The sequence below is a fragment of the Xyrauchen texanus genome, chromosome 27 (genome assembly GCF_025860055.1).
Source record: "Xyrauchen texanus isolate HMW12.3.18 chromosome 27, RBS_HiC_50CHRs, whole genome shotgun sequence".
NCBI lineage: Eukaryota > Metazoa > Chordata > Actinopteri > Cypriniformes > Catostomidae > Xyrauchen > Xyrauchen texanus.
In genome coordinates, this window is record NC_068302.1 from 12,230,419 (window position 1) to 12,257,088 (window position 26,670).

Consider the following 26,670-nt stretch of genomic DNA (forward strand, 5'->3'; position numbering starts at 1 on the left):
ATTTAAAGGAATATCCCAGGTTCAATACAAGTTAATCTCAATTGACAGCATTTGTGACATAATGTTGATTACCACAAAAATGTGTTTTGACTCGTCCCTCCTTTCTTTAAAAAAAGCAAACATCTGGGTGACAGTGAGGCACTTACATTGGAAGTGAATGGGGCCAATTTTTTCAAATTAAAATACTAACTTTTTCAAAAGTATAAACAATATGTGTGTAAACATGATTTTAGTGTGAAAAGTCCAATTTTGCTAGAAATTATTCTCCCTGCCCAGTAGGGGGCATATGCAAGAAGAATGTGAATCACCAAAAACACAAGAAGATGAATGTGAAAGTGAAAGTTAAAGTGGAGATTGACTGAGCAGAGAGGATAATTTATAGTAAATTATGATTTAAACACACCTGTTTCTCACCCACACCTATCATATCACTTCTGAAGATATTAATTTAACCACCGGAGTCTTTATGTGATGTTTGGAGCTTCAACATTTTGGCACCCATTTACTTGCATTGTGAGGATCTACAGAGCTGAGAAATTCTTCTAAAAATATTAATTTAGTAATTAAGAGTAAACGATGGAGAGAATTGTTATTTTTGGGTGAACTGTCCCTTTAATGCATTAGGTGTCATGAACTAATAATAAACAATATCTTTTTTACAACATTTATTAGTCTTTGATAATGTTCGTTAATAAAAATGCAATTGTTCATTGTTAATGTTAGTTCATACTGTATCGACAAATGTTTACGTATAGAACTTTTGATTTAAAAAATTTATATACTGTACAATGTACATCTTAAAATTAACCAAGATTAATAAATGCTTTAAAAGTTCAATGTTAGTTCATGTTAACCTAAGCAACCTAATGCCTTATGGATTGTCCCGGATCCCCCAGTAATATAGATAGATAGATAGATAGATAGATAGATAGATAGATAGATAGATAGATAGATAGATAGATAGATAGATAGATAGATAGATGGATGGATGGATGGATGGACGGACGGACGGACGGACGGACGGACGGACGGACGGATGGAAGGCAAAGTTTCCCACATGGATTTGATTTAAAGGGACATTTAACCCTTATGAGGGCATATTTTTTTCTGACCGTTTAAAACACTAACAATGTCTCATACTTAAATTGTTTCGATTTGTTAATACAAATTCTAAAGATTGAGAAAGCATTTTTGCCGCAAGCTTCCCTTATTCCCTTACAGAATACAATCATTTTGTAATTCCCACCGTGCACCACGAGTACATCTCCCACAGTACACGTCCAGAGGGCGGCGCTTTTGAGCAGTGTTTCCAGCGGGGTTTCGCTTTCAGAAGGCGGAGACAGTTTAGTGAGACAGAGTGATGTTGACTGGATGGACACAATGTTGACGCTTGTTTGGACAGTTACGCTGTAATCTTTTTTGTCTGCCGTCTGGTCTCTTGAATCACTTGAATTACACTTCAGTCCACTTTGAAATCAATTTTACACATCCAGAAACGGACACAGAGATGAACTCTGGAAGCGACCGACAACATTTACCTTTTAAGCTTTGAGGATTTCCAGCAATGGACAAGCAAAAAGGTATTTCTCTCTGTCTGTGAAATGCTCATAAATGTGGAAGTTTAAAAAATAAATAAAAGGTTTACTAGATCTGCTTCATATCATCCACACAGCAACCTTTTCAGACTTTTTTTTTGTTGTTGTTGTATTTAGTAAACTAGTGAGTGTAGTGGTTAAACTTTGGGCTGGTACAGGTAGTTAACGGTTGTATGTTTAGTAATAAATGGTAATAAATGTACTGTACGTTTGTCCAGTTACTGGATGATACTGGGACATTTTTGTCTTTTTCATTTTAGTTTTTTCGAGCATTTGGGCTGTGTTAATGCCAACGACATACATTTCGCCAAAGGTGGGAATTTTTGGGAGGAATTTTTATATTTCAACCTCAGTTCCTATAATACATCTATAATACACTGGGTACACAAAATTACACTCAGGACCTAAAAGACAAAAACGTCCCCATTGAAAATCATTAATATTGCAATATTTGATATCAGTGACAATAAAGCATACAATCATTCTGGTTTTATTCTGGAGCCCTGGTTACAACATTTTTTATATTTTCCACCAGATGGCAAAATTGTTCTCATGTTTAGCCTATGGAGCAAATACATCCTTTTTTTCCTATTTTCTGTTTGCTGTATTATAGAGAACTGCAGGCCAATTGAATAAATGATGCAGGCAGCTAAAATTGTGGGGGTGTGTTGGTATGGATGTCAGAGTGTGTTTTGTATGTGTGTGTATTGAGACATTTGTGTGTGTGTGGAAAAACAACAGTGGCATTATGTAAACAAACTAGGATTTAAAGGGTTAAAACCCTGAAACTGAATTAATATTTGGTAGTTATGATCAGGACTGATGTTGGTTAAAAAAATCAGTGAAAATTGGAAAATAATAATAATACATTGGTGGCCAAAAGTTTGGAATACTGTACAGATTTTGGTCTTATAAATGCCACTTTTATTCACCGAAGTGGCATTCAACTGATCACAATGTATAGTCAGTCAGGACATTAATAACATGAAAAATTACTATTACAATTTGAAAAAAAATGTCAGAACTTCTTAAACTACTTCAATGAGTTCTCATTAAAAAATCCTCCATGTGCAGCAATGTTTTGCAGATCTTTGACATTCTAGCTGTCAGTTTGTCCAGATACTCAGGTGACATTTCACCCCACACTTCCTGTAGCACTTGCCATAGATGTGGCTGTCTTGTCGGGCACTCCTCTCACACCTTACAGTCTAACTGATCCCACAAAAGCTCAGTGGGGTTAAGATCCATAACACTCTTTTCCAATTATCTGTTGTCTAATGTCTGTTTCTTTGCCCACTCAAACCTTTTCTTTTTGTTTTTCTGTTTCAAAAGTGGCTTTTTCTTTGCAGTTCTTCCCATAACGTCTGCACCCCTGAGTCTTCTGTTTACTGTTGTACATGAAACTGGTGTTGAGCGGGTAGAATTCAATGAAGCTGTCAGCTGAGGACATGTGAGGCGTCTATTTCTCAAACTAGAGACTCTGATGTATTTATCCTCTTGTTTAGTTGTACATCTGGCCTTCCACATCTCTTTCTGTCCTTGTAAGAGCCAGTTGTCCTTCGTCTTTGAGGACCGTAGTGTACACCTTTTTAGCAATTTCAAGCATTGTATAGCCTTCATTCCTTAAAACAATGATTGACTGATGAGTTTCTAAAGAAAGATGTTTCTTTTTTGCCATTTTTGACCTAATTGTTACCTTAAGACATGCCAGTCTATTGCATACTGTGGCAACTCAAAAACAAACACAATGTTAAGCTTCATTTAATGAACCAAATAACTTTCAACTGTGTTTGATATAATGGCAAGTGATTTTCTAGTAACAAATGATCAATTTAGCATGATTACTCAAGGATAAGTTGTTGGAGTGTTGACTGCTGGAAATTGGATCTGTCTAGATTTGATAAAAAATTACCATTTTCAAATAGTGATGGTGCTGTTTTTTAACATCAGTAATGTCCAAACTATACTTTGTGATCAGTTGAATGCCACTTTGATGAATTAATGTACCAATTTCCTTCCGAAACAGCAAAACCTGTAAATTATTCCAAACTTTTGGCCGTTAGCAGTGTATTTATTATTTTTATTGCAGTTTTTTGACGCAGACATTTTTTTGTCCTGTAAGGAGTGTTTGTTTTTAATCTGACATGGCACAAAAAATAATAATGCATCAAAATCAATGTTGTTGCTAATCATTGACATATCCCAGACCTTAGCATTTAGTATATGGAAATTATTTTTTTCATAAAAAACAACAGTGGCATTATATAAACAAACTGGTATTTAAATGGTTAAAATCCTGAAAATGAATGAGTATTTGGTAGTTATGATCAGGACTTAAATAATGTAACTCATTAAAAGTGGAAAATAATATTAAAATATAATATTATTTTGCCAGTTTTTACGTGGACATTTTTGTCCTCTAAGGACCTCTCAGTAACATTTTTCAATTGACGCACAAGGGTTAAATAGTTTCTTAAGTGCACAGATAGGTTGCAAATTTGGACACCTCTTTTGCCTGTTTTGTGCCCCAACTTAAAAGGTTGTATTAAACGTGCTTACTAACAATAAAGAGGACAAAATCATCTTTTAAAAATACCTCTAAATTACATTCACTGAATTAAAGGGGGAAAAATACTTTGGAATATTATTGTAAAGGAGTTCAATGGGAAGGAGGAGGCGAGAACCGGCTTGGCAATATAAATAATATTTTAATGAATAATTTAAACCACAAGACAAACACACACATGACGGACCTGTCCGTAAACTATCTCTCTCTCTTCGCACCACCGTCTGCCATCGGCCTTTATCCCTCTCGGAGGCTTAATTAGCCTGATAAGGGACCGGGTGTGTATAATCACAACCCGGCCCCGCCCTCCGCCCTGCCACATTCCTCCCTTGTTCTCTCAGGCTGGGGAGCCCCATGACCTGCCCCATGACCTGCCGGCAGATCCGGCTTAAAGCACGCCCCCCACACACACTTTCACTGGGGGAGGGCGTGCTTTAAGCCTGATCTGCCGGCAGGTCATCCCCATCTACCTGGACGAGGGAGGGGTTAAGGGGAGGGAAACAGAAATAATTAAACTTCATGTAACAGTGTAGTACCCCCCCCCAAAAAAAAAACACTAAAATTTAAACGAGAGGGAAAAGGCCAATCTACTTGTTTGGTTATCTTTTGGTTACACCCCATAGTGGAATCAACTGCTATGTAGATGGAAACGTGTATGTGTATTTCTGTGTTTTTTTCTGTGTTTACTCATTTTCTAAACACAGTACCACTTCAAGGGCATTAGCGGCCGTTCTGTTGCGAGCACAGAATATGGTGATGATATGAGAACAGCACTCTTTAAATCTAACTGTCAATGTTCCTGTATGATTGAATTAGACTTTGCAATAACCTCCTTTACACTTGGTGATTACGTAATAGATTTATACAATCACATTTCTCAGTGTAACTAACACGTTATGAGAACTAATTGTGATGGAATTATTAAAACAAGCACCCGCAGAAAGTCACAGATCATGACATCACAATGAGCTTTATTACAAGGTATGCTTCCACGCACAATGAATTTGTCATGGTAACAGAAGCTTCCAGTGCACAAACAATACAACAACAAGACAGAAATAATAAAAAATAGAATAAAGAATGAAAATAAGTGAACAGAATATAAAGTTTATATTAAAAACAAAATAAGACACAAAAATGTACGGATATACAAACACAATACAGATAGTGCAAGGGAATGTAATGTGCGGAAGATTTAGGATATGTTAAATAAGTATAATTGACTAAGTTTGTTATTGCACATAATTAATTATTGCTTGTTGGGGCAGTTATAACTGTTCATGAGATGGATAACATGAGGGAAAAAACTTTCTGGTGCTCAGTGCTCTGTAGCGTCGTCCAGAAGGCAACAGTTCAAAGAGGTAGTGGGCCGGGTTAGTGGGGTCCAGGGTGATTTATCCAGCCCTTTTCCTCAAGTGCACAGTTCTTGAAGGGAGGGGCAGGGGAGAACCAATAATCAGCTCAGCAGTCCGAACTGTCGTTTGTAGTCTTCTGATGTCTGATTTCGTAGCTGTTAAGGAAGTACACAGGACAGACTTAATGACTGTTGAGTAGAACTTGTTGTACTTACTCAACTGTCGAAGGAAGTACAACCTCTACTGGACATTTCTTTTACAATGTGGGTCTCCCATTGATGGTAATGCCCAGGAACCTGAATGACTCCACTGCTGACACAGTGCTGTTTAGAACGGTGAGCGGGGTCAATATTGGGGTGTTCCTCCTAAAGTCCACTATCACCTCCACTGTTTTAAACTTGTTCACTTGGTTACTTGGGTGTGCTATGTGGCTAGTCAGTTGCTTACTAGGGATAGGAATCGTAAGGAATTTAACATTTCTGGTTCTGATTCATCTAAACAGTTCCATCAATGATACTTTTCGTACTATTGAGAAAGAAATATTCGGAAATAGGAAATGCAATTCTTATTGGATTTAATGCTCTCAGATCATTTAATATTTTTACAGATCAGATTCTTGCAAAAGGTGTTTACACAGACTTTTTAATTAAGATATTTTATTAATTGATTCATTTTAAAAGAACCAAGTCATTATATTCATTCACTCCTGAATTCGGACTTAACTGGTTGAACTATATGTTTCACGCTGTAGGTTTTTAAAAAAGTGGCACATGAGTAATTTGTTCAGGAATCAGACTATTGATTCCTGAACATGTTTCACGCTGTATGTTTCACACTGTAGATTCAAAGGAACTGGCGGGACTAAACTGGTTGCATTGTACGTTTTGCGCTGCATATTCAAAATGAACGGCTCATAAGAGTCATTAGTTCGGAAATCCGACTAAACTGGTCGTGCTGTATGTTTCACGCTGCAAATTCAAAAGACCCGGCTAATAAGAGTAATTTGTTTGTGATTCATACTTTAGATTCAAAAGAACCGCATCATAAGAGCCATTCGTTTGAACTGTTAACCGTAAACGGAAACGAAAGTCATGAAAACAATTCGGTTCCAGTATTTTCTTTTTAAAAGTTCCTCTGAGAACTGGTTCTCACTCAGTTCCCAACCATATTGCTATCGGGAAGTATAGTAGCTTTTCTTTCCTTTTTTAGCTTTTTACATCTGTGTTGTGACTGCTTTATGATCCATCTGAGATCATGTGATTGTGCTACCGTGGACCTCTGCTTGAGATTTCATTCATCCTGTGTTCAGAAAGACTATCTATTGTGTCAGACAAAAGGGTCGACTGGACAACAAGGGGTCAAGTCAGTTGACATGAGGTTAAACAGCCTTTTGAAGCATTTCAGCAAGGAGCGCAAAATGTCTCTCTGTGTCCTCACCAACACAAACAAACAAAGTGGGAGTTCGAGGCATTTCCGAAATGTTGATGACGCCCATGCACCTCGGGGCATTCGTTTTGCTAATGAATCAAATGCAGAGTGGTCTCGCCTCCTCATAGAACGTGACAGCTAAATAATGAGCCTGAAGTGCTTGCTGTTTTGGCATGAGTGTGAATGAAGCCACTGTAGTGTGTTTGGAAAGATTCAATGACTGAGCATAAATTACATTCTAAGGGCTGAGATTTTATATTGATTAAGGTAACAAAAAAATACAATCAAGCATACACAATTTTTTTAGTAATGTAAAGCAGACACATTAGTAACACCAAATCAGTAGGGATGGGACAGTATGGTTATCTTATGATTAGGTTCAATGTCAAGTCAAGTCTTGATTTGATATAACAACCAGGAGTGAAACTACAGGGAGAGCAGAGTGGCCAGCCACCCTAGCGCCCAGGGTGAGAGCAATGACTGCGGGCCTGACAAGTGATGATAAGCGAACCAGTCCACTATCTCCACTCTTTTGAGCATGTTTAGCTCAAGGTTGTTGTGATTGCACTAGACAGCCAGCTGTTCAGCCTCCCATCTGTATGCAAACTCGTCACAGTCATGGATGAGACCAATGACTGTGGTGTCGTCTGCAAACTTCAGGAGCTTGACAGAGGGGTCCTTTGCAGTGCAGTCATTTGTGTACAGGGAGAAGAGCAATGGAGAATGATTGCATCTCTGAGAAGCATCAGTGCTAATAGTGAGGGTCCTGGATGGGAGTTTCCCCAGTCTCACTAGCTGCTGCCTGTCTGTCAGAAAGCTGTTGATCCACTGACAGATTGTATTGAAGGCTGAAGTCCACAAATAGAATCCTTGCATAGGTCCCAGTTCTGTCAAGGTGTTGGTAAATGCATGTTCCACTGCTTCTCGTTTTCCCCGATGAACATGATCCGCTCTGAACAGCCAGAAGCCCGGCAGATGTAACTCGCTGTCTGGGATGGCTTCATTCAGAACAGAAAAGTTCTTATTTGTTTGAGTGAGCAGAAACAGTTCGTCTGTTTTGTCGGTGAGGGAGCGAACATTCTGCACATGAATACTCGTCAGCGGAGTCCTAAAGCCGTGTTGACGAAGCTTCACAAGCAGGCTGGCTCGCTTACCTCGCTTGCGTCTCTTGGATAGCTTGTAGAGCACCGATGCTCCTTCAGCTAAGATGTCAAATATAACGTCCGAATAATCAAACATTGGCAAAAAGTGATCAGGTTTTCTCTGCAGAATATTCAGCAGTTCATCCCAGGTGAAACTGATCGGAAAAGAGTGACAAAAAAACATGACAAACAAACAAAAGTTACAAAAAGCTAGAGAGTTCCACACCGAAGCAGCCATGCACGTTGCCATCTCCGAACTCAGACAGTAATTCTTTTAATATGTCGATTTGTATGTCGGACTTACACTGACACCTAGGGCTGTGGATGCAATATCATTACAACACTACAGTTTTCAGTTTTAGACGCCATTGTAGAAATATAGTGTTCACAGTGAGCCACAATTACTTTAATCAATGAGTGAAAGTGTCAAATAACAGGACTGTGACTGAGATTAAGCAAGCAGTATTCGGCAGGTCATGTGATTCTAACATGGCCGCCCCCATGTGCGGACCCTCTCCATGTAGAATAAAACAGCTTTTATAAGGTTTTTGATATGCTTGGAGTCTTTTACAATTTTATTTTATCATTAGTTTTTGATCATTTTGGTCAAATTTTAGCACTTTAAAAACAAAGTCAAAGTCCTTGTATTCTATCAATAAATAGGCCTATGTCTTAAAATTGCATATATTATATTGCATATATACTGTATAGATACTATGTAGTGGCAAATTCCAAATAACAAAAACGTTATGCCACTTCTTTGATACAGGGGTACATTTTCCAATGCACAAAAGGTAGTCAAAAGGGTCTGTGACGAGGAGAAGGGCGGGGCCTGGCCTTGAGTGCGCACGACCGGCCCCTAATCGGGCTAATCAAGCCTCACCCTCCTCCTCGTCACAGGGTCCTTGTCCTTAATTTATTTATTATTTTCCTTTTTTTCCATTCAATGGAGATGTGTGTGGTTTGAAAACGATATGCTCACCCCTGCACACACGCTCCCCCCACAGTTAAAAATGTACTGTATATTGCATGTTGACAAATCACATTAAAGGTGGTGCTGGGTAGTAAATTAACACACAGAAAAGTAAAAATAAACATTCATATTATAACTGGCTCCTACATACTATATATACAGTATATACAGTATATACTGTATATATATATATATATATATATATATATATATATATATATATATATTTATAAAATACATTTTTTAAGCAATATCTCACGAGCAAGAGTGCGATATGGCTCTACCTCTTCTTTGCTGTAGGTAATCACAGCAGTGCTGATTTAGGTCCATATAGCATGATTGCGAGTGTGATATTGCTTATAAACAACAGTTCAGTGGACAAGTAAATTTTAAAAACTTGGTAAAACTGATTACGGTCATAAAAACGCATTTGTGTATGGAAATACTTTCTTACGCGACGAATCAGAATCTGCCGTTGCTGGTTCAAACCAAATGATGCGTCCATGCCTTCGTTAGTAATTCAAAAATGTCACTTCAGAAATAGTATCACGGCTTGTGCTGTTTCAAACAAGTTATTGGATAAACAAGGATGGATGGGTGTGTGTGTGTGTGTGAGTGTGAGAGAAAAAGAGCGAGAGAGAGAGAGAGAGAGAGAGAGAGAGAGAGAGAGATGGAGTGATGTGTGATCACCTGTTTCCACACCCAAGCAGAGTTGCTGTCAGCTTTCTGAAGATCAGCTTTCTCAGTGGAAAAACAGCATCCAAGCGGAGGTATTTCTCCCTATTTCACGGTAGCTGGTATGCAAGCGTCGATCACTATAGAAAGTGCAATGTCCTCTGCCATTTTAAACAGTACCCATTGTGTAGTAAATCAGTCTGTTGTGTCTCTCATCTGTGCTTATCCGTAATGCTGAAGTTGTTCTTTTAAAGCCGTTTAAAGCTATTTCCTAGCTTTAGTATTGTAGTAATACATGCGATCACGAAGAGCTGTTGTATGTAAACACTAGCTGACGCGGATTCACTTCACGTCACCAACTGCTCATAACACACAAATGATCATTTGCCACCACCTGCTGGCTAACATTTGTAATGTAAAAAAAAAAAAAAAAAAGACAAACAGTAGCTCTTAACACATATACACTGCTCTTACACTTATTAGTTATTTCTTTAATGATTACATGGAGAGAAAACAATTATGCAAATTCAGATATATCGAATTTTACCTCTATATGATTCATAATTTATTTTGCCGATATTTTGCATTTTGAGATGTTGTCCCATCCCTACAAATCAGTTTAGTATAATTTAAGTAGTTACTACGGCTGTCAATCAATAAAAAAATTTTATTCAATTTAATTACATAATATGCTAATATACTGTATATAGTAATATTTGCAGAGAAAGGCCCATAAATAAAGATAATTCAGTAAACTATCATTAAAAATAAATATAGCATTGTGCATTCATTCCTAAATTTAATGTTGTGATATGCATCCCTTAGTGAATCGGGTGCTAAAACAACACAGGCAGCATGTGCAAATAAACGGTGCTACAAGCGTGCACAATTCATTCTTAATACATTTCACCCATAGTGACCCAAATCAATGTAAAGAGAGTAACAAGTAACAAGTGCCCTCTATGTTTTTCAAACCTTGATGGATAAAACCACTTACCCTTAGGGCTCTGTCATGGTGAGGGAAGGTTAAATATAGAGATAATGAAATAACAGAGTACAATTTTTACAAAGAGTAGAGTAATTCACCTCATCAAACAGTTCATGTGAAATGGGAACAAAATGTTTAACCAGCATTTGTGTTCAGCAACATTACAGTAAACTGAGTTTGGGCATGTGTTTGTTTTTAATGGAAACCAGTAGGCGCCTTTCAGCTGGTTAGTTTGACCTTTGACCTTTATTTTATATTTATCCTCCACACATTTTACAGTACCTGCATCAAAAGCGAGAATGGGTGGGGCAACTTCATAGCGATCAGTTGTTATTGGCTCAAGTCTACAAAAATGTCAAATGAATAAAATCCTATTTAACCTAAATGTGAAAATAAAGAAATAAAACATGTAAATGCCATGTATTATTACATCTAGTGAAATGTTTCGTATTTGTACATAAACAGTCATTTAAAGGGAGTAAAGATGAAGTCTACAGATTGTTTTGATCATCTGTTCATGGAAGAGGAGCTAAAAGTTGCCCAAACACTGTGAGCAGGGGGAAATGGAGGACTCCGGAGAAGAAGTGAGGCTAGTTTGAAGACTGAAACCTTGGGAATGACAATCTGAAGGATGTAGAGCCTCCACCACAGTCAGCCATTGACATCTGGTTAAGGCTCTGTTTGCTTAATGACTTTACTGTTAGCACTCCAGTGCAAACTCTGTCACATGTGAAGGTCAGCGTGTTCAATAAATGAAAATCACATTTAATCTCAAACTTTTTAAAGGAAGCTTCTGGAATCGGTGGTAACTATGTAAGTGATATTTGCCATCTCCTTACAGCCCTCAATTTCCTTAAAAAAACAGCTTTCTGGTCATTTCCATACAATATTTAACTTTAAGTTGTGCCTCTATGCTAACTTTTATTTTAGTTTATTTGTTCTTTATTTATTGTATGTTAATACGAAATCTGGAAGTTATCTGATAACTTACAGGGGGCTGCCAAAGATGCAATTTTTAAACAACAATGTTTATACATTTACTTTACTAGGACCCTATGAACTTTTTCCAAATTCCTTTTTATTTTTTCCCAAATTCTGTGTTCTCTGTTAAATTTTTTTCTGAATTCAATGTTTTTGCACTTTCAGTTTGTATGTTTCTGATGACACAGCTTCACACCTTCACAAAAAGCAGTTTGCTTTATGGCCTGATGTGCTTATTTAATGGCAAAAGCCTTTGATTTAAAAAGAATAAATGCAGTATATAGTCTGCACAGAGCGAGCGTGCCTCACACATTCCTTTTGAAGTGCGCAGCACATGCAGACTGTAAAAGTATTCAATTAAATCTATTCCTTTTGTGGTTTATATCATCACAATTTTTATTTGACTAAATTTGCATTCATGCATTTATTTTATCCCAAATATATCAAATTCTGTGACATTCCGCATTTGGTTCATTCCGTTTTTATGACTGGATTCCACGATTCTGCATTATGGTATTATATTGCCCTACTTAACAAACCTTTTTAACACAGTTTCAGCCAAAGTACCATAGTTAGTTATTGACAGTCCTAGTTTATATACATTATGATAAATGTATGTATGTATGTATGTATATACATTGTATACAACATAGGTAACTAAATCTCCATCCCATCCCGCCAAAATATTATTTTTGCAACATTATTATTATGAACGTGTGGAATGCAGGAGAAGGCAGACGGGTGGTTTGGATCCAGTTGCGGTTTTATTAAATAATAATAGAAGGAACACAAAACACTGGAACAAAATAAAAGGTCCACGATGGGAAAAGTAACTCAAACATAAGCTAACACACGGGTGAAAAGAACACTAACACTGGAACAAATAAAAGGTCCACAATGGGAAAATGAAATTAACACACGAACACAAAACATCCACGAAGGGCAAGGCTATCCTCGAACGAACAAACATGGGAACAAGAGCAGGCATAAAACATTGGAAAACATGAAACATCACATACAACGATCGACGAGGGAAAGGAAAACAAACAGGGTTTAAATACACGAGGTGATGGAACTAAACGATAAACAGGTGAAAACAGTGAGTGAGTGCTGGCAGGTGGTGAGGGCAAGGAAAGATGGGAAGTGTAGTTTTCTTAGACAAGGACTGGTGAAAACACGGGCCGGACAACAAGGAAACGTAACATGGAGTGTGACGTGCTGAGTGAAACAGAAAACACGGGGCGGACAACAAGGGATCGTGACAATTATTATCACTTTACAACATTTCTGCAGGCTCAGTCACCGTCCACACTAATACGATATCACTAATAGTTCTTTGCTATGTTTACACCTCACATCCACACCAGAGCTACGCCCACATTAATCTGGATATATTTGAAAACAGAGTTTTCGTTTTCTAAACACTCTCCATTCACACGAAATGCAATTACCCTCAAGTTCCATCACCGGACAGAAGTCTGCGTAAACTTCCCATCACCTTTGAAGGAATGAACTGTGATTGTTGTTCAAAGTACCATTTATCTTTAACAATGCTATCAAAGTGAATATCAGGCACAACATGGGGCGCCATCTTAGTTGTTTTGGGTTGAATGATCACATGACTGCATCCAAGACAATCGTTTTCATATATCTCTGTTTTCCCAGTCCACACTACAATGCGAAGACAACGTTTTCAAATGTATCCACTTGGAAGAGCGCTTTCAAAAAGATCCAATTTCGCTGGACAAAACCGCTGTCTCAGTGTGGATGGAAGGCCAAAACATAGAGAAAATTATGCATTTTCAAACGAAAACGTATTAGTGTGGACGTGGACTGGAACAGTATTTTGAAAACTCTCTCCAATAACGCATACTTTGAAAAACAATGATGTTAGGAAATTGAAAACTGAGTTTTCAAACAGGGTCTTTCAATATTTCTGCAGATTTCCACAGAATTGGATCGCCAATCTTTCAGAAAGTTCTCCCACACCTCTTGAATGTTTTTTATTTTGGCTAATTTGATTTTGCTTTCATCTACAAATAAGAGTGTAGCAATCTCAGCTCCATTTAACACATTTTATGAAACATATTATTTAAATACAGAATTCCACAGATTTCCTCTCAAAATGCAAAAAAGTCTACAAATTCCATGTGGACTAGCATATCTTTTAATAAACCTCAAAGAATCCTGAAGCCACTGGAAAATAGAAACAAGCTTTTCACCATCAGCTCCCTTGTTCCATGTTCTCCAGAGTTTGGTCAAACAAGATCCCCAGTCTTAAGAAGGTACACACATTTTTTATTGTGGTTGGATTTACTGGGTTCTCAAATCTCTTTTTGTGTTCTTGCAAAGGTTGCTTGAGCTGCACTACAGAGGCATTGTCAGATGTCTAGAGTACTAATCAATGACCATATTTGAACCCATGAGAATGGCTTATTTAAGCTGGTTTGAATACTTGGTTTGGGTTGGTTCACCTAGCCCGATCGGATATGTTGCTTTAGGGGTGTAAAATTAGATGCATTTGTACACTACAGCTAGACAGGGCACAGTGGAATGGAGCATAATGTAGGGTCATCACATTGTCATTTAAATGCAACACTCATGGCAGATACTCCGTTTGAATTAGATGACCGTCTGAATGTGAATGGCTCTGCTGGTGGTGCTTTAAAGAGAATACATTTAGAGACACATTTCCAAGAGGTTTACCATGCATACTGTATTCACTGCAGACTAATTTAAGCACCACTGATAAAACAGATTGATCTTACTCTTAATTAAGGCGACATTTTGGTTGAAATATTTTTTTTTTTAGCTTGAAGCGGTCTGTTCTTATTTTAACCACTGCAAAATGGTTATTTAACTTTCAGATGCAACATGATTCGTGCAAAAGGAACCCAGACCAAGTATTGAGTGTAACTTAACACTTTTCAGAAGGTGGAAATTTTTTTGAGATACTGGATTTTTGATTTCCATGAGCTGTAAGCCGTAATCATCAAGATTACAACAAACAAAGGCTTGATATATTTCACTTTATGTGTAATTAATCTAGAATATATGAAAGTTCCACTTTTTGAATTAAATTATGGATAAACTGAACTTTTTTTTTTTTAAAATGCACCTGTATACCCCTGTGAACAAGATGAGTCATCAATATATTTAGTCCATTTTACTTTGGGAAAAAAAGACTAAATTTATATTAAAATATCTGCTAAAGGTCTATTTAATCAACCTTTAGGTATACAAACTACACTAGCTAGCATATAATGAACTCAAAGCTAACAGATATGGACTAAAATACTCAAATTATGATTTCATGGGGTCTATAAATTAGTTATGAATCATCAGTTGTACCCATGGGTTTCAAAAGCTCCATGCAGGTCTTGAAGTGGTTGCTATAGGGAGCTTTTCAAAAGACCATTAAGTTTGATCAGAAGAGCTCACCTGTGTTGAGGTTTTTCACTAAATAGAGATCGTCATGGTGTATTGTGAAGGACTAGGATTTTCTGTTGTGATTCATCACATGGGATGAAGAGAAGGGACATATAAATACAGTAATAGTGTCACTTGCCTTAGCAAAAACCACTAACTAGATATACTTTGAGATACAGGGAGAGCGAGAGTGTGAAATTGTGTGTGTGTGTGTGTGTGTGTGTGTGTGTGTGTGTGTGTGTGTGTGTGTGTGTGTGTGTGTGTGTGTGTAAGTGAGAGAGAGAGAGAGAGAGAGAGAGAAAGATTGACTGCAGCACAAAGGCCCACTGATGGTGTCTCTGTAATGTACACAGTATGTAGAGTCTCTGTATGTTTACTGTGGTAAGGGCTTGAACAGTGGCCTGTTTGTCTGCAGCCAACATAAAAAGGGCAAGACAGAGAACAGACCTCTCGCTAAAATATTATACAACAGGACTTTTTCTCCTCAAGTCACCACATATCACAGCGTGATCAAAAATCACAGTCCTCAAGAGAGGAGGGTAATTCAATTCTAAATGACTTTTGCCAGCATGCAATAAAGATACAACCACACACATGGCATGCGCCAGTGTTAGTGAGCGTGTTTACATGCACGTTCTAACACCGATTATGCTTAATAAGCCAACAACGTGTTAGGTCATGTAATACTTTAAACGGTTTTCCTTCGGGAGGTAAGGTCATGAACAGTTTAAGTAAAAACCAATATGCCCCTGCAGCTTTTTGGCCATTGCCCCAATTTAAAATTTTGCACATGGGCATTCTTATCGTTTTCCAATTTGCGCAAGGGTTATGTATATGACTGTTTACACTAAGCAAAATCCTGCTGGGGGCTTTAAGTGAAATCGAAATATAAGAATAGAAATAAAAACGAAAGTAAAAATGTATGACTATGGTAACCATTATGCATCTGTGTCAGGGCGGAGGGCGGGGCCGGGTCGTGATGCTACACGCCTGGCCCCTAATCAGGCTAATCAAGTCTCAGAGAGGGATAAAGGCCAACTGGAGACTGCAGTAAGACAGAGAGAGAGATTTACGGGCAGCTGTCCAACACCTTTGTGTGTTTGACTTTTTGGTTGATTTTCATTTTGAAATATTATTTATATTGTCAAGCCAGTTCTCGTCTCCTCCCTTTCCATTAATCCATTTACAGCATCTGTGTGTGTGTGTGTGTGCTAGAGACATGTGTTTTGCTGTTTATGTAGATGCAGGCCTGATTACTTGTGTGGTTTATAAATCAAAAACAGATCTTTCCTGGAAACAATGAGCATTAGTTATAGGTTATAGTACTCTATAGTTATTGTTACAGGTTAGTCAGGGAGATAGTTTTAACTTGTGTTTATGTTCAGATAAGTTCATTCAAGATATCCTTTTGGTTTCTATTCATAACTTCATAAAATGGTTGTGGTTTTACCCTTGATGTGCTGTAGGATTAAATGTTTTCTGAATGCCGTGTGGTTTGTTTGATTCTGCAGTGCTGGCCCGGCTGGTTTTGGACCTGCAGGCATTCCTGTTGGTTCTGGAGAGTGAGAATCTCAGCTATATTGCTCAGGCCCAGAAAAAATCCATCTCAGAGCTGCTTTCTAAACTGCAGGACAATAAGGACACACCAGGTAAACAGGTCATTCTCATCCGTATGGTGTGAAGAATGAGCGACTGTATGTATAACCAATATATGCCAAGTATATGTTCAACCCCAATTCTAAAATGTTTGGGACTGTATGAAAAATGCTAATAATAAAGAAATAAGGACTGATTTGTAAATTATATTCATACATTATGCTATAATGAAAGCTGTACAACTACACATTATATGATGTTTTACCTTGTGAATTTCATTGTTTGTTTTTTAATGAACAGTAATTTCAAATCTGATGATTGCAATACACTCCAAATAAGTTGAGTCAGTTGAGTGTTTAACACTGTGAAACATCACCATTTCTTCTAATAACACTTATTAAGCATTTGGGCACTGAAGACACAAGTTTGTTAAGTTTAGAATTATGTTTACATTATGTAGGTTTTGCTGCACAATTGTACAGGGTCTTCGTTGCCGGATGGTGTGCTAAATAATGCACCATACATTCTAAACTGGAGATGGTCTGGACTGCAGGCTGGCCAATTTAGCACCCACACTCTCTACTTACGCAGCCATGCTCTTATAGTCCGGGCAGTGTGTGGTTTGAAGTTGTCCTGCTGGAACATTTCAGGACTTCCCTGGAATAGACATTGCTGGATGGCAGTATATGTTGCTCCAAAATGTTTACATATCTGTCTGTATTAATGGTGTTCTCACAGATGTGCGAGTTACCTATACCATGGGCACTGAAACAACCCTGGCCCATACAGACACTGGCTTTTGGACCTGACGCTGATAACAGCTTGGATGGTCCTTTTACTCTTTGGCCCGGATAACAAAAAGCCCAGAGAAGTCGGCAACTCTTCTGCACAGTGTTGATGTATGGCTTCTGCTTTGCATAGTAAAGTCTTAACTTGCATCTGTGGATGCAGCGGCGAGTGGTGTTGAGTAACAAAGGTTTACTTAAGTAATCCCAAGTCCATGTTCATGATATCTATTACAGATGAATGATGTTTAAGACAGTGATGTCTGAGGAATTAGAGATCATGTGCATTCAGAAGTGGTTTTCATCTTGCCCTTTACACACAGACATTTCCTTGAATCTTTTAACTATATTGTGCACTTTAGAGGGTGAAATGCCCAAAATCCTTCCAATTTGTCTTTAGGGAACATTGTTCTCAAAGTGCTGGATTATTTGCTGAAGCATCTGATGGCAAATTAACAAGTCTCGAATGATCCTTGCTCTTGAAGGACTAGACTGTTTTTGGAGGCTCCTTATATACTATGACACGATTGCCTCACCTGTTTAACATCTCCTGTTTCAAATCACCTTGTTATTTCAATACGTCAAATTGTTATTAGTGTAAAATTGCATGTGTCTCAACTTTTTTGGAGCATGTCGCAATCATCTGATTTTAAATTTCAGTACATTGTCAAAAAACAATAAAATTCACAAGGTAAAATATATAATATAATGTGTAGTTGTGGTGCTTTCAATATAGCAAATGGTGAATATAATATACGAATCATTAGTTTTGTTTTTATTAGCATTATTCATACTGTCCCAACTTTTTTGGAATTGGGGTTGTACAAGTCATACTCTATATTTTTTGTAGTTTGCATGTTAATGCACACAGTTCCTTTTATGTAAAGAAATCAAAAATATGTGTAAGTTTTGAGTTTGGTTATTTGTGTGGATAACACATATGGCAGCATATATGTAATATAGAGTGTATAGTATTTATCATATATATTTTATTCTGGGCTGTGGCCATCAAAAGTTATTGTTACTAGTCCTAGGTCTAACCCTAAAGGTCTAAATAATTTTAACCCAATCTCAGTAAGGTTGGAATGAAGATTTATTCCCCTCTTTCCCATTAATGGGTTTTTACAGAAGGTCAATAAGTTTAAAGCCACCTGCACAGATTGAACAGTTATCAGTTGAACAGAGGCCATGTGCAGGAGAGTTGCTGTATAAAAGAGAGTGATTGTGGGGTCATGGAGAGGTTGCGACGGACAGATGTCAAATTCAGAGACTGCTTTATCCCTCATTCTCTCTTGCCTGTAAATTCCTCTGCACTCGTAAACATTCAAGCCTTTCTGTGCTATCCTGACTGTGACCTCATCTCTGTGGGACAGAGCCAAGTTGAGACTGTGCAGCATCATGGTTTATTCACATTGCACAATGATGTTGTCAACACAATGGACCTTATGGTTGCAAAAGTTAAAAGGGACTATATTGTACACTTTTGCAGCATTTTATTTCTTTTATATTTAGGGATGTCAACAGAGCTGAGAAATGATTATTCCTTTTTTTTTACTGAAATATTACTATTATTGAAATATTATTAATTATATTTTAGATATATTCACATTATTTCAGGTTGAAATGTCTAAAAGACATCTGATTTTTTTTTTTTATCAATGTTGTCTCCTGCGTCCAGAAGAGGGCACAACAAATCAATTTAAACCAATCAGCACAATGTTATAGCTATTGCTTCTTGCAAAGAACATATCTTGTGTTAACAAATGTGCGTAAAATTATAGTAAAAACATTAAGCCAGTTCCTATTCTCAAATATTAAAGGGGTCATGAAAAGCTCTTTTTTTAACAGTTTTATTATCTTCCCTGAGGTCAACTGATAGTGTTAGTAATAAATTATACTTTTTCACCCTATCTCGGGCCCTCTGTCTGAAACGCTCGGTTTTGGCCTAAGCAACTCCTTAAAACTTAACGTAAAATTTAAACACCCAATGTTTTGATTGGCTAACATCGTGCAGCCCCTTGAATAGAGCCATTTTTTTAAACTCAATAGGAAGAAACAAGCATCAAACATTATAAAACTAAATGTCAGGGTTTACACATAATGCACATCCAACACATTGCATATGAATATATGAAACTGTTCATCTGAAGCACAACTGTTAACACTCACACCCTGTCTACACCAGACGTGAGTGTCGCGTTGCGTCAAAAGCGATAGAATCCATTATAATGAATGATGTTGTCTACCATGGAAGCGTGCGTCTGTTGCAACGTGACATGACGACAGTAAACAGATATTCCATTCCATTCTGTGGTGCATGCGCTGGTGCTACTACTGTCAACAACACAAATAAAGGGTTTCGAAAGTTTGTGTCGACGCACTCAGTGTAGACAGCCTCAAGGTGTTGCATCGTGTCAACCGACACGCCCGGTGTCATGATGACATATTATATATTCATGAATTAAACTGTGTACTCATGTTTTTTGTGATTGCGTCAGTGTTTTTAACTGCCCCATCCTTCAGACTAAAACAACTAAAAATAGTGCAGATGGGCGAAAGAAATCGTCCATGATGCGTTTGTGCTTAAAACAGCAGAGCAGCAGCTGAATAAAAGAGAGTTTTCCCTCTTCAGAGTTGTAACTTGACACTGCGTATTTAAAAAATGAGATTTGTATCAAGCCATTAAAGATGTCTGTGTACATTTTTATGTAGAAAAACATTTAAATCCAGACACGCACATGAAGGTGTCCTGTGTAAGTCCCCTTTGGATGAAGTACCAGTAGGTGGGGCCAAGGGTGCAATGGCAGAAAACTAGGCAGGTAATTGGTCCTCATGACGGCACAAGTTCCACGAATTCCATTGCAGCTTGGTTTAAATAAATGCTCTTTTTCTATTAAGGAGGAAGTTTTCAGTTCTGAAACTTCTGGGGGCCGTTCACTCCGAACACGTACATCTTTTTCTATGCAAGCATGCACTAGACTGAAATGTGTCAGACCGCAATTAATAACCTAAAGGTATAATTCACCAAAAATGTAAATTATCACATCATTTACTCACCCTCATTCCATTCCAGATGTGTATTTCTTTCTTCTGCGCAACACTAATTAAACATTTTAGAAGAATATTTCAGCTCTGTAGGTCCATACAATGCAAGTGAATGGGTGTCAAAACCTATGTGATTTTTGGAGCTTAAACATTTTGGCACCCATTCACTTGCAATGAAAGGATGAAAAGAGCAGAGAGATTCTTCTAAAATTCTTCATTTTTGTTCTGCTGAAAAATAAGTAAATTATAAGAACATTTTCATTTTTGGGTGAACCATTTCTGTAACACAACTATTCGTTGCATTCTCAACGTTACCACAAGGGGCGCTATAGCAAGATTAGTATGTCCATTTCAACTACTGTCATGGCGGAGCAACAGTTTGATGAAAATATTAACGAGCAAGTAAGTTAAAGTCAGTATATTTATAATAACTTATTAGAATAATAACATGTTCAGTTTAAGGGCACAGCCGTTTGAAAACAACTCTATCGCCCCCCTGAGTACTGAGATTTGTTCCCACCACAGTAACCCAAGAACGCACATTAAACATGTTCAACCAGACCGTGCGTAGACAATGCAGTGGCCTTGTGCTTGTATCTGCGTTCACATACTTGCCTAGAGTGCATTTCGCCTTAAGTCACATATGTAAGTGATTTACTCGCATTGTGATGGTTGCACATAGAGTATAGGCCAAAGTATGCTTTGGTTATCCGCGTTGCTAATCTCTCTGTGCGCAGTATGTGTGACGCAAATTTCATCATTAGCATCGTCTGGCAGCCCAGTGTTTCTCGACCCATGCACAGTCCTCATCTGTGTGTATCATTGTGGGATTGCCATTAACCGGAATCAGATGTTTCATCAGTTGTGTATCAGTTCATCAATATGTATTCATAGTAGCTCTTGTTTTCCATGATATGTACTATTTAGGGTTTATGGTATGTGTGTGTATTTTTAGCAGAGGATGCGGAGTACATGATTATGAACTGTCCCTCTGGAGGCCCCAGTGATCTCAGGGAAAGCACCACTGCTGAGGCTGAATTCATGGACGAACCTGTTTCAAACACCTCTACTGAAAGGCTGCAGTCAGGGGTGAGTCCTGTTCTTCGTTCAAGAGTCATAGTTACTACAATATTATCAAATACAGCTACATTAATATGATGACACGTTACACGTAAATGTATATAAGTCAACATAAAATCGAAATTGACCTATTAATAAATGTTCATGTTAATAAGTTGTTGTGCATGAAGAATTACTCCACCTCTGATGTCACCAAACCCTCGTTTTTCAACCCTGAACTTTATATAGAGCAGTGTTTCCCAACCACTATGCCAAAGATTGTCAGGTATGCCGTGGAAAATTATAAAATTCCACAAAAATAAATAAATGCATGAAAAAAAATAATAAAACATCTTCAGGGATACAAACTCCTCACCTTTCTGAGAAATTTGCCGTTTTGAAACCATAATCGGTCAAATCGGTTCAGTGCTGCAGAATACATTGAAGTCTATGAAGTGATGTCATTTTACACCAACATGTGTTTGCACAGCAGCAAAACAAGTGTTTTACACACACACGTTTTTGCTTCACCAATAATGTCTTTTGTGAAGAGACATTGAATGTCTCATAATTACTTTTAATGAAATATTACCTTATCGTTTAGGAGTATCAGAGACCCCAGTTATTAAACTCATTTAAATTCACCAAGCAAAACGCTTAGACCAAAATATAAAGGAGTCATTTTATTACTTTCTGCTATCAAAGCAACTGCAAGATTTTGTTATCTCTTCCAAATACATGTTTTCAATGTTTATTGTGCACACCTCCCGCTTTTTTACGTGGCAAATTTGTAAAATCGCCCCTCTGTGGTGCTTTCTGCAACTCTTATCATCTGGAGGGTGATGCAGCACTTGACACTGGGTTCTATCTGAGGCAAAGAGTGGTGGTGGCGGTGGCGTAGTGGCTAAAGCACAGGGCTGTTAATCAGAAGGTCGCTGGTTCTAACCCCACGGCCACCACCATTGTGTCCTTGAGCAAGGCGCTTAACTCCTGGTTGTTCCGGGGGGATTGTCCCTGTAATAATTGCACTGTAAGTCGCTTTGGATAAAAGCGTCTGCCAAATGCATAAATGTAAATGTAAGATGCAAAATTGAATGACAATTGCCTCAGCAGTAATAATAGATTATGACGGAAATTTTACGACCCTGTCTGTCAAAATGACAGTCTAACACAAGCACTGTAAGTGACATGTTTTGTTTTTTTGCATAGCTGAATTTCAAACATTACAAGTAAACACGCTACTAAGAAGGACAGAAAACATGGACAAGTTCTTGAAAAGGAAAAATATTGACGATGGTTAGCCTATGTGGGATAGTGGTGTGTCGTAAAAAGTGTGCCGTGGCAGAAAACAGGTTGGGAAACACTGATATAGAGACCACACCCAGCTAGCACTTTAAAAGATCCAATCAATTCCTGATGGCTAAAATGAAGTCCCATCCTACATTAATTTCTCATTAGAAATCTTTTTTGCTTGCAAACACCGCATTACGGAAGTAAACTGTGTTGCGAATGATGTATCATGATGACTTTAATTTTAAAAGGATTTATGGAAGGTAATAATGGTCTCAAACTGTAATATACATTTCATCCAGTGTAATCATGGAAAGCTACCACATACTGTTTATATGAGTCACTTAGCAAACATTTGTTAGTGAAGTATTACATCATGTACATCAATACAATTTAATGTGACTCTGAAGTCTCGCTCACATGCAGGCTAGAATTGACTACAGGCCTCAAAGTATCAAAGAGATATTGTTCAAATGAAAAAGTTTAATCAGTGGCTTAGTCATATGCTTGTATCATTTACAAGCCTGAGGTAGCTTGATATTATCATTTGAAAAATGTATATTTTTTCTAGTCCATTGACACACCATGCACAACAGCATTGAGCACCAAAAATTGTATGAATGGACACCCGGTACCATTCACAAGCATTACATGTCATGAGAGTTTGTGTGTATGTGGGGCAGCTTTTTCATTCGTAATTCCAGAAATACATTAATATGTTATTCAGCCCAGTAACAGTGTAGACAATTGTGCATCAAGTACTCTGTCTATGTTTTTTTGGTGATAACAACAAGCTATCGAAAAATAACATTCAGTTCTCTGGGTCCTTTAAGGTGAAAAAACAAAGATAAAAGAATTTGCTTCAAGGACATAATCCACCACTAAATTATGAGCGGAGAAATTAAATGTAGTTTCCTTTTGTCTACTAAAGTAAACATCAAAAACTAAAACCAAAAACTACCATCAGACATGCAATATGAGTCTATACTGCTTAAATTATTGGCCAAAGTTCAGTAAATGACATATTTAATATTCAAACTTACAAACGTTGATCAAGATATATACTGCATCCAGTAAGTTCTGTGGTTGGGAGACGGGTGCCCATTCATCTCCTTAGATCTTCAGTGGTGATCTTGTTCATGTAAGATCATCGTTAGATCATTGTAACAAGGTTAAGGCTGGGAAAGGAGGTGGCGGGAACCGGCTGAACAGTTAAAATAATATTTAATAAGAATTTAAACAAAAAGACATAAACACACACGGCAGCTGCACGTAGCTCTCTCTCTCTCCTGAACTGCTGCGTCCAGCTGCACTTATCCCTCTCCTCGGCTGATTAGCCCAATTGGGGGCCGGGCAGGCCCCACCCTCCACATATTTGGCCTTGAATTATATTTGACCTTGAAAATTAAAAACAGCCATTTGCAATTGGAATTTGTGCGATTCCTGAAAATGTTAAATCTATCAATAGCAGCTGTGGGGCAAATGGGTCTTAATAGAGCAGCCACAATCACAATGACGGTGATACGTGCAATGTGCCATTCACTCTCTCGAATGCTCTCATTAAAAACTAAGCTGTCTAATCAGTATAATAAATAAATTATTTACACCGCGTCTTTGTCTTTATTAGAATGGGAGTGTTTTAGTTTTATCACGTTGCTCATTAGCAGTGTGGTTACCATCTATATTGTAAGTGAGCGGCGCAACAGGCAATGAATCCAGAATAATTCTGAAAGTGTGTTTCACCATGATCTACAAATTATTTTCAAATGTCAGGTGATGATGACATATTGATAGGAAATTGGTCTTGATGGACTAGTCAAGTCATTTTATTTGTATAGCGCCTTTCACAACACACATCGTTTCAAAGTAGCTTTACAGAAAATCATGCATTAACAGAAAATTAAACTGTAATATCTATAATGTCATAGAGTCATCATTGTGTAGTTTGATAAAATACAATTTTGAAATGTGTTTTAAAATAAGTAATTTAATAATAATTGTATTTAGATACCCAGTGAATAAGCCGAAGGCAACTGTGGAAAGAAACACAAAATTCCATAAATATTGGTTAATGGAGAAAAATTACCTTGGGAGAAACTAGGCTCACTGTGGGGGCCAGTTCTCCTCTGGCTAAACAGCATGAATATAGAGCTGGGTGATATGGCCAAAATGTCATCACGATAATCTTTTTCATATTGTTCGATATCGATATTTATCACGATATACATTTACACATTGCACTTTCTTTTTTTTATTTCAAAGTTGACGGAAGAAGAGTAAATAAATTCTAAACCGTCAAAATAGTCTCTACAAAACTGGACAGGGGGTCCAGAGACGGCCAAAGCAGTGGGGTCTGCAGGATCTTTTACCAAAATATTTTATAGTTTATCAATTGAAAATAAATGTTTAAATATAATCTGTTTGTTCTGAAGCATAGTGATATGCTGATCATTCCAGTATTTGTTGAAAAAAAAAAAAAAAACATTTGTATATTTTCATTAAAGTGAGAGACTAGTCTACCGATTTGTTTATTATTAAAGGCTCGTAACATGCAGATTAATAAAGATACATTTAGAAGGGAAAACCATTTTGGTCTAAAAGGTGCTTTGAAACCACGTTAACTCATGCGGCTCTTCATGTCTGCACACATGCAGGGAAAAGGGGCAACGTGTGCGGAGAGGGACAGGGCAGAATTTATGCATGTATGGTGCTAAAGAACAATATTCAAGATTACAGCGCAGAAAGATCAGAGCTGTTGACACATCACTGTTGTTCTGTCGCGCTCTTCACTAGAGATGATGAGAGGGCGCAACTGTTGTCATGCGGTGCGGATGGAATCAATCCGGTGTCCGATGTAGCCTAATCGTTAGCAAGGCAGCTAGCATTAGCAAGTTCATCCAGTCTGACCCTACGTTACCACTGGCGCATTGTGAGCGAAGCTGAGAGCGTTTTCAATTCATTTCTATGAAAGCTGATGCTCGCAAGGTGGATCGTAGGATTGGCAGTGGTGCAGAGCAAGCGCTCTCCTAAGACTGTGACTGTTTTTCCGCCCCATTGGAAATGCAGCCTGAGAAAGCCAAACTGCTTGTGTTTTAGCAACACACAGTAAATATAGAAAATTCGAGATAAGCTTTTGAGGAATTTTCTTTATCATAATAAATATCGATATCGTTTTATCACCCAGCTCTACATGAATATAATGCCAATATTACTTGTTTGTGTGCAGTGCAAGTCATGATTTTAAAATGATTAAACTAAGGGTCAGTGTTTAAACAACATTTTGTAAGAACTGTAAGTTTAATTACTAATGTCTTTGAACTTCATCCTGGATTTACTGCAGAAGTTCACATAGATGCATTGTTCTTTGTTAGTTGGCTGATGAAGGGATTTTTTGGCAATTAACTGATAGTCTATGCATTCCATTATAAGAGTGTAGTCCATCATTAGGCCGAGGTGAAACAGGCAGAGATCAGTGAGGTGCCTCGCAGTTCAACCGGCCAGTCATTTCGGTGAGGAGAAGTTGGCATCAGTTCATCCTCTGAAGTCCATCGTAATAGACTGAAGTGATGTTTGGCTGGCAACGGCTGCATTTAGTCGTCATCACTCAGAGACCTGTAGGAGTAGAGTCCAACACGAAGCAGGAATGGAGCTGGATCTAGCCTGTTCTGGTGACCTCAGGATAGGAGTCCAGATCTCAGGATAGGAGTCCAGAGGAGTCCAGAGGTTGAGAAAGGGATACAAACAGAATAATATTGGGACAGTG

General features: G+C 37.8%; 1 protein-coding gene across 2 annotated transcripts in view; it reads left to right on the plus strand.

Annotated features, from left to right (window-relative positions):
• Positions 1-1,376: 1,376 nt before the first annotated feature.
• LOC127620591 (actin filament-associated protein 1-like 2) overlaps positions 1,377-26,670 on the plus strand; it is an 82,843-nt gene continuing 57,549 nt past the window's right edge. The window contains exons 1-3 of one of the 2 annotated variants that reach the window (XM_052093759.1): positions 1,377-1,580; positions 16,644-16,781; positions 21,514-21,647. In XM_052093759.1, coding sequence (XP_051949719.1) covers positions 1,565-1,580; positions 16,644-16,781; positions 21,514-21,647 — 288 coding nt within the window. In that variant the 5' untranslated portion in view covers positions 1,377-1,564. The remainder of the gene's footprint in view (positions 1,581-16,643; positions 16,782-21,513; positions 21,648-26,670) is intronic. The other variant, XM_052093760.1, reaches the window with a different exon arrangement.